This window comes from Sturnira hondurensis, unplaced genomic scaffold, assembly GCF_014824575.4.
Source record: "Sturnira hondurensis isolate 20B ecotype Veracruz unplaced genomic scaffold, ASM1482457v3 Scaffold0010448, whole genome shotgun sequence".
Classification (NCBI taxonomy): domain Eukaryota; kingdom Metazoa; phylum Chordata; class Mammalia; order Chiroptera; family Phyllostomidae; genus Sturnira; species Sturnira hondurensis.
Genome location: NW_028083079.1, coordinates 6,739,632 through 6,754,776, shown reverse-complemented (window position 1 = coordinate 6,754,776; position 15,145 = coordinate 6,739,632). Strand labels below are relative to the sequence as shown.

General features: G+C 49.2%; 2 protein-coding genes across 5 annotated transcripts in view; one reads left to right on the top strand and one right to left on the bottom strand.

The window, feature by feature from the left end:
- The window catches only part of STOM (stomatin), a 29,717-nt gene extending 21,893 nt beyond the window's left edge, over window positions 1-7,824 (top strand). Inside the window, exons 5-7 of the mRNA XM_037059189.1 lie at window positions 831-1,034; window positions 1,897-2,031; window positions 5,871-7,824. Of these exons, the coding sequence (XP_036915084.1) occupies window positions 831-1,034; window positions 1,897-2,031; window positions 5,871-6,065 (534 nt within the window). The 3' untranslated portion in view covers window positions 6,066-7,824. The remainder of the gene's footprint in view (window positions 1-830; window positions 1,035-1,896; window positions 2,032-5,870) is intronic.
- Window positions 7,825-13,744: 5,920 nt separating this feature from the next.
- Window positions 13,745-15,145, bottom strand: part of GSN (gelsolin) — a 48,629-nt gene continuing 47,228 nt past the window's right edge. For all 4 annotated transcript variants that reach the window (XM_037059187.1, XM_037059185.1, XM_037059184.1 and 1 more), the window contains 2 exons: window positions 14,735-14,795; window positions 13,745-14,132 (listed from right to left, as the gene is read on the bottom strand). In XM_037059187.1, the coding sequence (XP_036915082.1) occupies window positions 13,963-14,132; window positions 14,735-14,795 (231 nt within the window). In that variant the 3' untranslated portion in view covers window positions 13,745-13,962. The remainder of the gene's footprint in view (window positions 14,133-14,734; window positions 14,796-15,145) is intronic.

The following is a 15,145-nucleotide window of genomic DNA, read 5'->3' as shown; positions in this document are numbered from 1 at the left end:
CCTTGCCTATAAAAGCAGTTCCCATTCCCATTCTGTTCTAGTAACACTGTACTACTTAGAATTCTAGTAATACGTATAGACCTAGGCTCTCCCGTACACTTTGCTTTCTCTGCCTTGAATCCTCTTTCACTGTACCCTCCTCCACCCTCTGGAAATTTTTATTCCTTCCTTTAAGACTCATTTCAGGTTTCACCCCTGCCACCTATAACTGCTCATTTTTTGTTTCTTAAGCCTCTCTTGACTCCTCAACCTCTTTGGAAGTAGAAACCAAGATTTTTTGTATCTTTATCCCTGGTACTTAGTACAGTGCCTGCTACCGAGTGGTATCTCATTTGTTGAATGGTTGAATGAAGTAATGGAGTTAATAAATAAATGGACGTATTTTGTTGAAAACTTTCGGATGCTGTACTGCCTTAGTCCATCTGATCTGCTGTAACAAAATGACACAGTCTGGGTGGCTTATAAGCAGCAGAAATTCATTTCTCACGTTCTGGAGGTCGGGAAGTCCGAGGTTAAGGCATTGGTATGTTCGGTGTCTGATGAGGGCCGAGGGCCTGATTCCTGGTTCATAAATGACCGTCACACTGTGTCATCACGTGTCAGAAGGCAGGGTTCCGCCCTCATGACCTAATCACTCCCCAACCAAATAGCAACACGTTGGGGGTTAGGTTTCAGCACAGGAACTTGGGGGGACACAAACTGTTAGTCAGTAGCACTTAGTAAAGAAAGTCAGCCGGCGTTACGAGATGTTCTGTGAAGTGGCGTTCCTGACAGTTATATTAAAGAAAGAGTCGGCAGGCAGATGTGAAATAACTTTCTCTACGTCATAGATCCTCACTAAGGACTCGGTGACAATCAGCGTGGATGGTGTGGTCTATTACCGCGTCCAGAACGCGACCCTGGCCGTGGCAAACATCACCAACGCCGACTCAGCCACCCGTCTGTTGGCACAGACCACCCTGAGGAATGTGCTGGGCACCAAGAACCTTTCTCAGATCCTCTCCGACAGAGAAGAAATTGCACACAACATGCAGGTGAGGCGTGCTCCAGGCTGCCGCTCGCTAGAAATCACGAACTGGAGCAGGGACCCGATGGTTGTTCGAGAACTTACCCACTGACGTTGGGGGACCGCTGGCCCTGTTTCCCTCGCCAAAAGGTTTTCTTACACTTGATGGAAGGGGATGTTTTCCACATAGTTCATGGGTAGTAACACTCAGATGCATGCATTATTTTTCCTGTCCAGTGTATATATCTTTCCAGAATTAGTATTAACCTTTTCTTTAGCCATAATAGTTCAGAGGCTGTTTGTATAGTGCAAGTGTCAGTAAAGTTGTGTTCTCAGAGCCCCGTGACCCCCTGGCAAGTCTTTCCAATGACACTTAAGTGAGAGATGATCCATTAAACCTGACCTGTTCAAGAGCACTGTAAATCTGAACTCTTATGTGTTCGGACTTCATTGCATGTAAAATCTGTGATCTTAGTCGATGCCAACAATAACCATGGGAAATAAATAGTACGATTTCACTCCTGCCCTTGCAAGGGAAGAAAGCTGAAGCACAAAGGAGTAACGTGGCTTACGCAGAGTCACTTTAGCTTGGGACTTGGCTGACCACCTGTCTTAGTAAGGAAAGTTTTATTGGAATACAGCCACGCCCGTCTGTTCATGTATTATCCATGGCTGCTCTTGACCTGCAAGGGCAGGGTGAAATAGTTGCAGCAGACCGAAAATCAGTAATTGCCATCTGGCCCTTTTAGAGAAAGTTTGCCTGCTTTGGCTTATTAGCAGCCTCCCGGGTGAGCCAGCGCCTTGTCCACTCCAGGTCCCAGTGTGCACAGCCACCTTAGGCCCCTGGACCAGGACTGACCATCTCAGCCTGCCTTCTCTCTTCCTGTCAGACCACCCTGGACGACGCCACTGATGAGTGGGGCATCAAGGTGGAGCGTGTGGAAATCAAGGACGTGAAACTGCCCGTGCAGCTCCAGAGGGCTATGGCTGCAGAGGCGGAGGCATCCCGGGAAGCCCGAGCCAAGGTCACCTTTATTTTTCGTAGTTTGTTTTTCCTACTGAATTTTCTTTTTAGTTAAAAAAAGAGAGACATGCTTGTTATAAAAATTAGAAATACTCCTGAAGTATTTAGTTAAGGTGAGAGCCCTCCTTGTGGCTTCACATTGTATCTCCCCAGAGGTCACCACTCTTAACAGGTCAGTGTGTTTACTTCCAGATTATCTTTTCTGGTTTATTTGGGTTTTATTTGATCAGCTTGTTAGACTGTCAGCAGCCTGTTTTATAGAAGTAGGTCACACCACACACGTGTTCTGTACCTTTTTTGACTCAATACCGCATGGGCGTGTCAGCACATCCGGAGTTCCCTCATTCTTTTACTAACTGTATGTCCTGTGCGTTATTCTCCCAGTCCCCTGTAGAGGACAAAGTCACAGTTCTGACATCAGAGCAAATGCGCAGCCTCACCGGTTTGCTTACCATTCATTCGTTTCTGTTGTCTCCTTTCATTCTCTCCCTTTTCTGTGGATCTTCTTTTTTTTACTGTTGCTTCTTCCTTTCTCCCCTCTTTCCTTTTTAAAAAAATTTTTCTTTCTTTGTGCTCTGATGGGGAATCAAACAGGCAACCTTTGGGTTCACAGGTCGGTACCCAGTCCACTGAGCCCCACCAGCCAGGCTTTAATTTTTCTTTCTTTGATGTCTGCTTTTCCCCTCCTCTTTCTTTCCATCATCATCTCCGCCTGTGTCTTAACCCTGCATAGATGCATGGCCCCTTTGAGAAGTGCTGAAGGCCGTAGTTGTTAACCTAACCTAGAAAAGAGGCTCTGCGGAGACGGTACTGCATAAGGACACGGGACTGCCTGACCAGACAAACCCAAGGGCGGGACGTAGAGTCGAGCCTCATCAGAACTGGAGTCAAGAGAGAAGGAAGGGAGTGAGTCATTTCATTCCCTGGGCCTCATCTCACTGCAGACGGTTTGAGGGAGAGACTTTCCGGCTCTAGTTGAACACTGACCGAGACAGACCGGCCCTGGTTCCAGATTCACAGCAGGGGGATTATCTCTGGCCCACCCTTGGTCAGAGGGTAAAGTCAGGTGCTAATCAGGGCTCCCAGCCCCTTGCCTGTGAACCTGAGGAGGAGTAGGGGCCTCTGGGGACCTGATCTCCAAAACCAAGGAGTAAACCAGTTTGCTGTTGTCAGAAAATCAGCAGTAGCCGGTGGTACCTGGCTAACCACAGCACCCTGCCCTTCCCTTAGGGTGCCCTTTAAGCCGCAAATAGGTCACTGTAATTTCTTAACCAGCCCCAAATAGAGTAATAGCTCATTTGACACAATACACCCAGGATTTTCTGCCAACCAGAAATTTTCGGTTTTTCCAGTGTGATCACTGATGCTTGTGATGCTAACCTGGTGACACTCAGATCCTTCGAGTGCTTTCTTTCAAATCATCATCACACGTAGAAGACTAAATTGTATTTTTGATAATATTAAACGTGCCCTACTAGAATCTAATTATTTAAAAAATTAGGAGTTACTTAGACCTACAGTATGTCATTAACCAGAAGCCCCATTTCCAAGTCACACTGAACCACAGGATTTGCCATACATGGACTGCACAGAACATCAGGGCCCCGAGGGTCCCTAGAGATCACCTTCTGCAGGTGACGAACACCTGGCCCAGCTGCTGCTACTTCACCCTTAGTTCCCATCCCAGTGTTAACCACAGCGCTGTTTCCCACCGAGCTTGGACTTGGCCTTCTAGAGCGCTTTTGGTAACAATCCTCAGCTGCTTGGAAGTGGCCCTTAAAATGACACTTATTGCCAATCCACTGCTCAGATGAAAAAGATTGAAGCCTAGAAAAGCTAAGTGATCTCCTCAAGGTCACAGAGTCTGTGAGTGGTGACGGGGATTAGAAGCCCCCTCTGCCCACCTCGGCCTCCTCTGGAACTTTCCAGAGTGGACTGAGCCTCTTCCGCAAGTGTTCTCACCAGTTAGGAAAGAGAATTCCTATTTCCTTTTAAAACAATAAGAAGAGATTAATGAAACTGGTTAAAATTCTAAGTTACTTTGCTTCCACTGGCCTAGGGCTGTAGGGTTGGTCTGGGAGCGGCCTCGTGGCCCCCGGCGGTGACTCTGTCTATCTGTCAGGTGAAGGTTCACAGGTAGAACTGTCATGCGTCCAGGCCTTCTGTAAAATGCAGTAACTCTGCAATACCCATAAGGCCATATATTCAAAGTCATACATTCAAGTTCTCACGGGAAATAGGGCAGGTCAGTTTCTTCCACAAATAAACAGCAAAGGATAGGAGAACCTATAGATTAAGAGACTTCAGAGAAAAATTCCTCCATTAATTAGGCTTCAGGAAAATACAAATTCAAATCACAAGGAGATGCCACACCAGAGTGGCTTTAAAAAGAAAGAAAGGAACTAAGTGTGGGTGAGGGAGGTACTGGAACTCATATTCCATTGGTTAGAGTATAAATTGGTACAACTCCTTTGTACAACGATCCTGCAGTAAGTACCTAACAGAAACGCAGGCATGCGCTTATGAAAAGGCACGCCCTGCAATACTCACAGCAGAACCTTGTAATTGCCCAAACTGGAAACCACCCGGTGTCCGTTGCTGGCTGAGTGGATAGCGTGGTTTATCCCCGTGAAGGAATGCTCTACGACAGAGTGAATGAACGTGCAAGTGCTTGTGGATGTAATTTGAGAGAAAGGAGCCAGTCACAGAACAGGACAGATTCTCCCACCAGTAAGTGAGCTGGTTTCTTGAAAGTTTTTAGAGCAACTCGTCATGACTTGAAATGTAATCTTCTTCTTCCTTTTTCATAACTCTCAGAAAAATACTTGACGTGCTTCCAAGCTCCTATTTCTGGGCCTGATCATCTCTTATGTGAGAGGGTGGAGTGCAAAAATACAGAGCATTTTTCTCTGCCCTTCTTCCAGACCAGCCCGCCTGGGCTGCAGCAGGAGACGGCAGTAACCTCACATACTTGAAAATGCCAGATTTTAAAACAATGCTCTATAAATATAAAGTGTTGATTGATACAGGATTACTGTGCATTTGGCAAAAGGCCCACCTACCCACATGTATTCCATTTCACTTTCCAAAAATCCTCTCCACAATGTATATACTTGGCCTACGTTGAGGCAGAGCCGGTGGTGTTGGGCTCACGTCGTGGGCATCTCACGCAGGGCAGCTTTTCTGCGAACAGAGTGCATGTCCGGCCCAGTGGGTCTGGCTTCCCAGCCAAGAGATTGTGTATTGATCGGTAGTGGGAGGTGAGATGTTTGCAGTTGGTCCTTGTCCAGGCCAAAAACAGAAGAGTGCCTCGTTGGAAATCTGAGACAACGTGGGGGGGAATCAGACCCCCCGTCCCCGTGGCAGGCGGTTACTTGTTGTGCTCCCTCTGCTGTGCTTGCCTTGGACCACAGTCACGGGCTCTCTTTGGGCCTACTCAGCCCTCGCCCCTTCTCAGAGACCTAAGCAGGACATAACGGGTGTGCCTTGAAAAATTAAGTTGTTTAGCCCTCTAAATTTGGCCCTTGCCCTCAAAAAGTACTGTATCCTAAATTTCCAATCTCACCTAATGGCTCGGTCTAGAAACCTAGAAACCTGGGACTCAGCCCCTGTGCCCCTTTCCTCCCGTACACACTGAGCCTCCCGGCACCAGTGAGTTGTGCCGTCACTCAGAAGCACTTCCATGGACGGCTCTTACTCTCTCCTCTCCGTGTGGGTCCTCAGTTGTCTCTCAGTGTGTCCTCCCCAAAACTCTGCTGGCGTGTTCCCTGGGAAGTTCTGTGATGGCTGCCGGCCGCCTGCCGCTTTCTCCGGTTTGATCTCTCCTTTCACTGCCCGCAGGTCATTGCGGCCGAGGGGGAGATGAATGCGTCCAGGGCTCTAAAAGAGGCCTCCATGGTCATCACCGAATCGCCTGCAGCCCTGCAGCTCCGCTACCTTCAGACACTGACCACCATCGCCGCTGAGAAAAACTCCACAATTGTCTTCCCTCTGCCCATAGATATGTTGCAAGGCATTCTGGGGGCAAAACACTGAGGCATGCCAGCCTCACTCACTGGGGAGCTCTGCCCTTCTGAGCGTGAAGCAGGGGACCAAATTAGCCTTTAACCCGTAAGGAGAGAATGGGGAGGGAAACCTGACTGTTCTCCCTCCCTTTTCTTTTCCATATATTGAGTGTGTAGTGACCCGAGCAACAGATAAAGGTTAGCTTGTAAATACTGTGTATGAGAGGGAGATTTATGTATGATAATCTCTTGCTCTTTAAATATGGAGAAGTTCGTATTTTTACATCATTATGTGATAGGTTCAATTCCCACCCCTCACCCCCTTTTTTTGACTCTCACTGAGCCCTTCTACACTCTCGGCCAGGAGCCAGGCCAAAGGAAACCACCCTGGGCTGGAGAAATGCTTTGCAGAAAACAGTGACCCTAGGCTACAGCCAGCTTCTCTGGGCCACACGTGCCTTGTTCCGGGGAATCATACTTAAGGAAAACTCCGTAACATCCATTTACTCTAAACCGTGTTTCAAAATAATCCTCCCTAGAGACTAGGCATTTTCCTGACAGCACCGGAGGAAGGTCAAGATCAATGAAAGTGATTGCCCTGACCTTTGAAAGATTTAAATCCACTATTATAGAGGCTCTTTTAAAATAATGTGGTGGGATTTTTTTTGGTTATCTTCTTTAGGTCTCTGAGTTAATGAATCTTCTGTAGTGTGCTATTCAAATCAGCGAGGTACCTGTCACACAGTGCTGCTTTCTCACTTTTACCTATTTTCATAAAACAGGTTCTAAATAGTTTTTGATTTTTTAAATAAAATGTTCTGAGTTCTGTAAACAGTTGTTTTTGTAGCCACTTGAATAGCTTAAGGACTAATACTTTTTAAAATATCTTCGGAAGACTGTTGTATTTCACTGCACATACTAACTATTGTACCCTGTGAAATATACTGGTTACAGATCCCATTCACAAAGTAGTATAAAGAATTCACAACATGTTAAGCACATGCCATCCAATGAGCGTGGGAAGACACTGTCGAGCTTAGGATGTCTGTAGTCAACGGATGTAGATCTTTATCTGCCTCCGGGTTCTCGATGCTGAAGGAGGAAGTGGTCGGCCCTCCTGAACCACAGTCGCTGCATCTGTGATACTGGGAAGCGCCTTCCTTGTCACAGACGCCTGTGACCTGAGCAACCTGGCATTCTCCGTGCTGGCCCAGAATGCACATTGGCTGACGTTGACACGTCCTCCTCGAGGCTGATTCCGGCTCCAGACGTCCAAGGCCTGCTGCTCCCCCACCAGAGCCACTGTATGTGTCTGTTAGCCGGATTACTCTGTCAGTCCCAGCCGATGACTGTCCCCACCCCTTTACCCCATTTCCAAGCTTATTTTAGAAAACATTGAACCACCATGGATCCTGGCTTAGTTTATTAGATGTATATGGAGCATTTTGACTTGAAACTCAAGTGGCATATGAAATTTGAAAGTAAATGATTTTATCTCTTTTATGAGGTGGTTCGCCCTTAACTACTGAGGACCAGGAAACAAGCACATACTGCAGCTGAAAGTCCCTTCCCAGACTTGGAGTAACAATGTGGTCAGTCCCTTGAGTTTCCCAGTCTCCAGGTACCAAATAGTGTCTGCTTTTCTGCCTGTGGATTCAGAGCCCAGGAGTCTGAGATGAAATCGCTTGCAGGAGAGGAAGCCTGGGGTTTGAGGGTGTGAGTGCAAGAGTTTGTTCCATGTGGCCTCCCTTCCCAACGCTGTACGTAATAAAGAGTGCACCTTGACCGACTCTTTGGGTGGGAGCCTGTTTCTTCCTGCGTCCAGTGCACGTGGCTTTCCTTTTCCCGAAGTGGCACGTCAGATGCTCCAGTCCTGCGCTGCCTGCCGTGGCTTCGGGGCCAGGGGCAGAGGCGAGGCTGTAGCAGCTCCTCTGGCACCTCTCGCTCTGGTGCACCTGCCCACACACTTCCCCAGAGTCTGAGTCCTCACACCTCGAAACCTCGAAACCTCGGCTGGTTTCATTTCCCTTTGCCTTAATCCAAGCAAGGGGGGACTCACTTTTTGCTGCCACCCAGCTGCTCACCCAGGCAGACCCCTGACTTACAAAGGAAACATCGAGGATACAAAACCAGTGGGCGTCACCTGCAACATTCCACCTTTGAGGAACTGTCTTGAATCGATGGCTACCATTTGTGGAGCACCAGGTCCCTGGCTCCAGGCTCAAATTCTCACACAGGCATTCTGTCATTTTATCCTCAAGACAACGTGGTGAAGATGCTTTATTGTCCTCATTTTACAGATGAGGATGCTGAAGCTCAAAGGTTAAAACTTCCGGAGTCAGGTTGGTAAGGAGCAGGGCTGGGGTTAAACACGGACTGTCTGATGCCAAAGACTCGAGGCATCTAAATGCATCTTCACAGGACAGTGCCTGCCTGCACCACCAGCAGTGGTCACTGTACATGTAGAAAATGACTTTGTAAGACTGTGAGAGTTCATTTCAGCTTTAGCTTTAGGCCATCGGACTGAGGCCAAAGTGGAGTCCAAGTGAGGGGAGTAGACTGAGGGTCTGTAACCGCCAAATGTTACAACACACTAGCCTGGGCTGGAGGAAACCCAAGTTTCACGGCCCTTTGAGCGTCCGGCGCCCTTCACACTTATTTCTGGGATGCTCACAGCGCCAGGTCTTCCCTTCCCAAGGTTGCTCAGCTGGTAAATGGTGAACCCACAGTTTTCAATCTTTTTAGCAGCAATCGCCCCCACCCCCTTTTTTCTAAGGGAAACGCTATATTGGGAAAAGATTTAAAGTGTCTTTTATCAGGATAAATTCTTAAATTCACACACCTAACATTTGTTAATGTGAATCAATGAGGCTGTTTTAAAAACCAATAGTAATCAAAGTTACAAAGACAATTATAGTCTTAATCAAAGTTACAATTATAGTCTTAAATCAGGCTCTACATTCAACTTCTCCATTTTCTTTCAAGTGTCTGATATTTATTATCACTTTAAAAATAGTACCCAGTATTTGTAAAATCACTGAAGCATCTCATAGGATTCTACAATCCCTGTTTTAAAATCACTGCCCTTGAGTGCTTTCCCCACCACACCAGATGCCCCTTCGAGCCTCATTTGCCTCGCCGGTAAAGTGAGAAGCTGGCCTCCAGTCTGTTGGGTCTCAGACCTTTTGAGAATGTGCTGGGAGCTACAGAGCACAAATTTGCCTACAACTTCAGGGGATACGCTAACCCCACCACTCTGCCTGTCCAAGGATTTAAGAACCACTGGACCAGATAATCTAAGATCTAAAATTTCAGCAGCTGGGCTTAGATCGGGCTGGCTTTTGCCTAAAGCAGGGGTGTCCAACTCGTTTTCACCAGGGGCCACATCAGCCTAACGGTTGCCTTCAATGGGCCAAACGTAATTTTAGGACTGACTCCTTAACCATTAAGTGAGAGCTTGGCACTGCAGCCAGATAGTAACAAGGTGCTGGCTGGGTAAAACAAGGTGGAGGGCCGGACTCAACCCGCGGGCCTTGTGTTTGCCACCTGTGGCCTAAAGGATTCACACTTGCTGATAGGATACAGCCCTTTTCAATCCACCCCATAGCCAGAGCAGTTTGCTGAGAAAGGAAATTGAAACCAACGATAAAACTGAGGTTTTAGCAAGCTCTGGAAAGTTAGTCACAACAATGGAGGCTGGGAATCTCCCCTTAAAGATTCTGGGAACAATAGGCTGGAAGTCAATTCCTCTGGGAATAACTGGAGGCAACAAGACTGAAGAACCATCACTATTAATGATTATTTTCAGCACCTGGCCCCTAAAAGGTCTCCAACAGAAGTGGCCACCGACCAGTCATCTATTTACCCCCTTCCTCCATCCTAGGATCCACGACTCTGCTTAGGAGCCTCCGCCTTAGAGCGCTCCCTTCAGGGGAAGAGGAATTCAACTCCAGATCCTGATCCCTTCACTCCGATGAATCTAACTGGCCCCCGATTCGTCAGGAATGGTACTGTGACTTGCTGTGGGCTCTTGAGACCAGAGATTATCTGTGGACCTGGGAACACTTCCTCCTCTCTTTTCTGGGAAAACTAGAATCAACCCTTCTCGTTTCCTCTGGGCATTGCCCTGTGTGGCCTTGAGAGCCAGAATGCCTCCAGTTATCCCACGACCAGCTCGGAACGGCAGAGCCAAGAGAACTGATGGGCCCCAGACAGGCCCAGTGGTTTCTGTTAACCATGAAGGCCCCCCTGCCCCCCGGCCCCCCCGCCCAACCCCAGACTGCGAACTATCGTGTAGGAGGGCATGCGAGTGTGCTTACGGTTTAATTTGGTTGAGGTTGGTTTTCCATTGCTTACGGGCAAAAATGACCTTTCTAATCCACAGTCCTTACCTCCATGGATGTATGTGAGGTTCTGCTGTGGTCTAGGCTCTTGAGTTCCACACACAAAACAGAAGGGAAATTTTATTTAATTTTTAACCATTTTTCTGCACTTACTATGGGCCAGGCATGTTACTAAGCCACACCTCCCTTCATCATCATAAAGAATCCCAGCGTCTAAGCAATGTCCTTATTCCCACTTTGCAGCTAAGGAAGCTACCGAGACTTCAGGTCAGATCACACTGCTGGTAAGTGGTGGAGCCAGGACAGCTCCCGTCTGACTCCAAAGCCCAGCTGGTCACCACCACATCACACCCCCTCCAGGTGGGCACCATTTCTCTACATTAGTGTCACTTTGCAGGTGGGGAAGTTGAGGTTCCTAAGACATCTTCTATTCTATCTCTAGTGTCTCACACACTGCCTGGCACAATGTACACAATAAGTATCCGTGGAACTGAATTGCCCAAAATGGGACACAAGGATCCTAGGCTGGGGCTGTCTCCACAGCCCTGTGGCGCCCGTCATGACCTTTCACAATGACTTCTCCATTGCAGATGGAGTCCTAGGTCTCTCAAAAACTGTCAGGAAAAGAAACTGCATGGCTGAGGTGACTGATAGTGTCCCTGACTCACTACTTTGCCCCCGAGGAAAATGTGAAGTCCAAGAGATTTGTTTCTGAAAACTTTCTTTCCCGGAGCCCAGAGCACTGCAGGGCTCTCTCCAAGTTGCAGCCACCAATAAACCGAAATGGGCCCATAAACCGCCTTGAATACCAGTTAATGCAAACAAAGACCACATGGGCAGGTCCACTTAGAGCCCAGCCCCGTGAAGGCTTCCAGGGTGGGAGCTGACTTTGTCTAGACAGGCCTCCCGCAGCTTCCAGTGAAGGCCCCAGAAGCTCCAGGTGGTAAATGCTGCCTTTGTTCCAGAACTTCCCATTTGTCAAGCGGATTGCTTTGACCACAGCACAGGTGTGGTGAGGCAGGTAGGCATTACAAGGTCAAGTCCAAACCCCCTCACATGGCATTCTTCACAAACTCTCAGCTCTGAGGCCTAGCGCTCCCCACCCCCACCCCAGCCACACGGGTCTGCTGTCCCACCCTGAGGGTAACACCCCCTCACAGTTCCTTGTCTTTGTACTTCCGCACACACGCCTGACATCACTGGACGTTCCCAGGTTCCACCCGGGAAATTCCTTCTCCACTACCTTCATCACTTCTGCGCTGAATCAGGATCTCTGGAGGTAGGGCCCCCGGGGAATCCACGTTTTTAAAAAGCTCCCTGGGCAGTTCAGGGGGCCGGCCAGCTTTGAAAACGAAAGTGTAAATATATACACACTCTTCCCACCACACGAACCCTCACACTGATTTTTGTCACCTCCTAACTTGGGTTGGGATGGGGCTAGGGCAGTGGCATGGACAAAATGGGGAAAACATGGTGAGAAAAGACTGGAAGGGTAGAGGGGAGGCAATGGGCCTGGCGCCCAGTGGTCCCTCGGATGGTTTGGAACCTCCACGCAGAACAGATGCACAGGCATGAGTCCCTGGAAACGTCTAAGAGGGACCTTGTGACAATCGAGCACAAGCAGGGAGTCAGGGCTCAGGGGGCCAAGGCGGGCACAGAGAAAGTCCCTCCCCCAAACCACAAAGGCGGCAAATTTTAGGAGCCTCCAGGGACACCTCCAGAGAGCTTCGGGGCAGGAGAATGACTGGTGGGAACCAGAGGAAGCCAGGAAGGTCGGGGCAGCTGTTACAGGGTGTGGTGGCCACCAGGGTGCACCTTGCCCACTTTCTCCTCCACCAAGCAGCCCCAGCTGCTGGCTCTGAATGCCATCCCCACAGGCACTCCAAGGCCATGCCTTGCAATGACGGAGTGTCCGGGGAGATGGGACACAGCATGGCCACCCCCTGGAGACTCACGACTCCTTCGCTGGCTGAGTGGGCTCTGGCTTCACAACCACTCCTACCGAACAGATACCTGCACACCAACATTTACGGCAACGTTATTCACAACAGCCAAAGGCAGAAAGGGCCCGTTTGTCCATCAACGGGAAAATCAAATGCGGTGTGCAGGCTCCCCTCGCTGTCCAAAACTAGGGTATTCCTACGAAACCGTTCCTATGCTGAAATGGTGTAAAACAAAGAGTATACCCTCTGCTTTTCAAAAGTTGAAGCTACAGCCCTGGCTGGTGTGGCTCAGTGGATTGAGCACCGGCCTGTGAACCAAATGGTCGCTGATTCGGTTCCCAGTCAGGGCACATGCCTGGGTTGCAGGCCAGGTCCCCAGTGGGAGCCAGGTGAGAGGCAACCACACATTGATGTTACTCTCCATCTCTTTCTCTCTCCCTTCCCCTCTCTAAATAAATAAATAAATAAAACCTTTTTTAAAAAAAGTTGAAGCGACACTGCTTCCCCTCTCCAAAAAGACCTAGGTGAGTACATCTTTCTGTTAACCAAAGGAAATCCAAAGATTTTTTTTTTTACACAAAAGCCATTACTGTACAAACACAGATCTTTCATAAAAGCAAAGTGGCCCAACTTGATTTTTGGGAAACAGGGGCACACCCATATACACTCAGTGGAATGTCACTCAGTAACAAAAAGGAATGAAATTTCCTTATTACATATGATGCAAAATGTATGAACCTTGAAAACAACATGCCAAGTGACATAAACCAGATTCAGAGGACAACCGTGGTGACCCCGCTCATACGAGGCACCCGGAATAGGCATCTTCATCAAGACACAAAGTGGAGTGAAGGTTACGAGGGGCTAAGAGATGGGGGGCCGGGAGTGGGGACAAGAAATTATTGGTTCACGGATACCGATTTTATGTTGGAGAAGATGACAAAGGTCTGGGAATGGCTACACAACACGGGAAAGGTATTCAAAGCTGCTGAGGCGTCCACGTACAAGGGGTCACAAGGATATGTATTACGTTATGTCTCGTTTACCACAAAAACCCCCAAAACAACCACCGCAATGGGACCATACCAATAGAAAAATACTTTTTACTTCAGCTCAAGGATTCGGTCGAAGCTCTCTCGAGCCTTCCTGGACCGCCCGGCTGTGTGAGCTGCGTCCACCCAAGTTCTCCCCCTCCCCTTACTGGGCTCAGACTGGCCTCGGAGTCTGGCAGCTCCCCCCTCTCCCGCCCTCCCCGGGTCCCTCCGTTTTCTCCCACATGGCAGTTCCCCTGGTACAACCAGTGCGCATCTCATCTCAGTTTAGCACCTGCTTCTTGAAGGACCAGGGTTAATACACGGGGTCAACGAAGCCCCTCCCTGGGCATCCTTAGAACCGCTCCCAGCACATACTGAGCCACAGCAGGCTAACACACTTCAAAAAAGCTTTTATTGAATTAAACTCCCAAAAGCACAGATACTTGAGACAATTTTGATGGGACCCTGAATTTTTGCAGGGCTGTTTTTGGCTACTGTAAAAAAACACACACACACACACATCTGAGTGGCCCCGCTATAAGGTCTCTTTGAAGGGTGGGCAGTTCTAGAAGGCACTGACCAGGGACGGGGATGGGACCTGCCCTGCCTCAGGCAGCCAGCTCAGCAAGGGCCCTGTCCAAGGGGTCCACAGACCAGTAGTTGTCGTCCCAGCCGAGGAACCAGCCCACGAAAGAGGGAGGCTCGAAGCCTTGCTTGACGACGGTGACAGGGGTCCGCCGATCGCGATTGGCTGGGTCTGTCTCGATGTACCGCTTAGCTGCAGACACACGTGCAAGGAAAAAAACCCCAGAGACCCTCAGTGCCTCCCTGGCCAGGGAGAGGCAGTTCAGAGCAGGAGTGACCTACGGTGGTTTTGGTCCTGCTGTCCCTGAGGCCCAGTCTCTTCACCGGACACCATTATCCCTTAAAGGCAATGGTACATGACTCTTCCACCCCCCTGCCCAGGAACACAGGACAGGACGGGTTACAGTTCAACCTCCTGCCTTAAAAAGCTGGGACCATTTTTCTCTTGCTGTCCTCTCCTGAGAGATATTAAAGAACCAGCTTGGGGAGTCCCAGTCCCCAAACCAGGTCCACTGAGCTGCCAGGCATCTGCTTTCCGTCACCTAAACCCTGACAAGTTCAGGCCTGGGCCGTCCGGGGACTTGAAGCGGCTGCTCTCTCTCCCTTCCTTTCCCTGGCGTGAACTCAGGTTCTCTGAAGGGACTAAGCTGTTCTCTCACCTCCACAGGCAGCACTCACGAGGGAGGGACCTTGAGTGAGGAAGTCTCCACCCCTTGTCACCAAGTCCCAGGCTCATAAGGAAGCTGCTCCCACCCCTCCCGTGAAACAGACCCACAGGCTGACTCGGGTCCTCACCAGAGGTCAAGGCTTCCGTCTTCTCCTCTTCTTGAGAATCCTTCCCAACCCAGACAAAGACCTGGAGGGGAGATGTGAAGTAAAAATGCATGAGGGGTGCTGGCCAAACTCACCTGCAGTGGAGGAGGAGTCCGGGAGGTTCCCGGAGCAGGGCCTGGACGGACCCCCAGCTGACAGAGCCCACAGACGACTAGAAGGATTTGGAACAGATATTGCAAACCAGTGACAGACAGACACATTTTGTGTGCCCACTCATCACCCTATGTTGGTCTGCAACATCCTTCTAGACAAATGTAGCTGCCAACTAACTATATTAAATCTAGATTTATGACTTCTCTGGGAAACTTGGAGAATCTGGCCACGCCTTCCCCCTGATGTGGAGGAAGCCGAGCAGAGGCCGCCCCTCGAGAT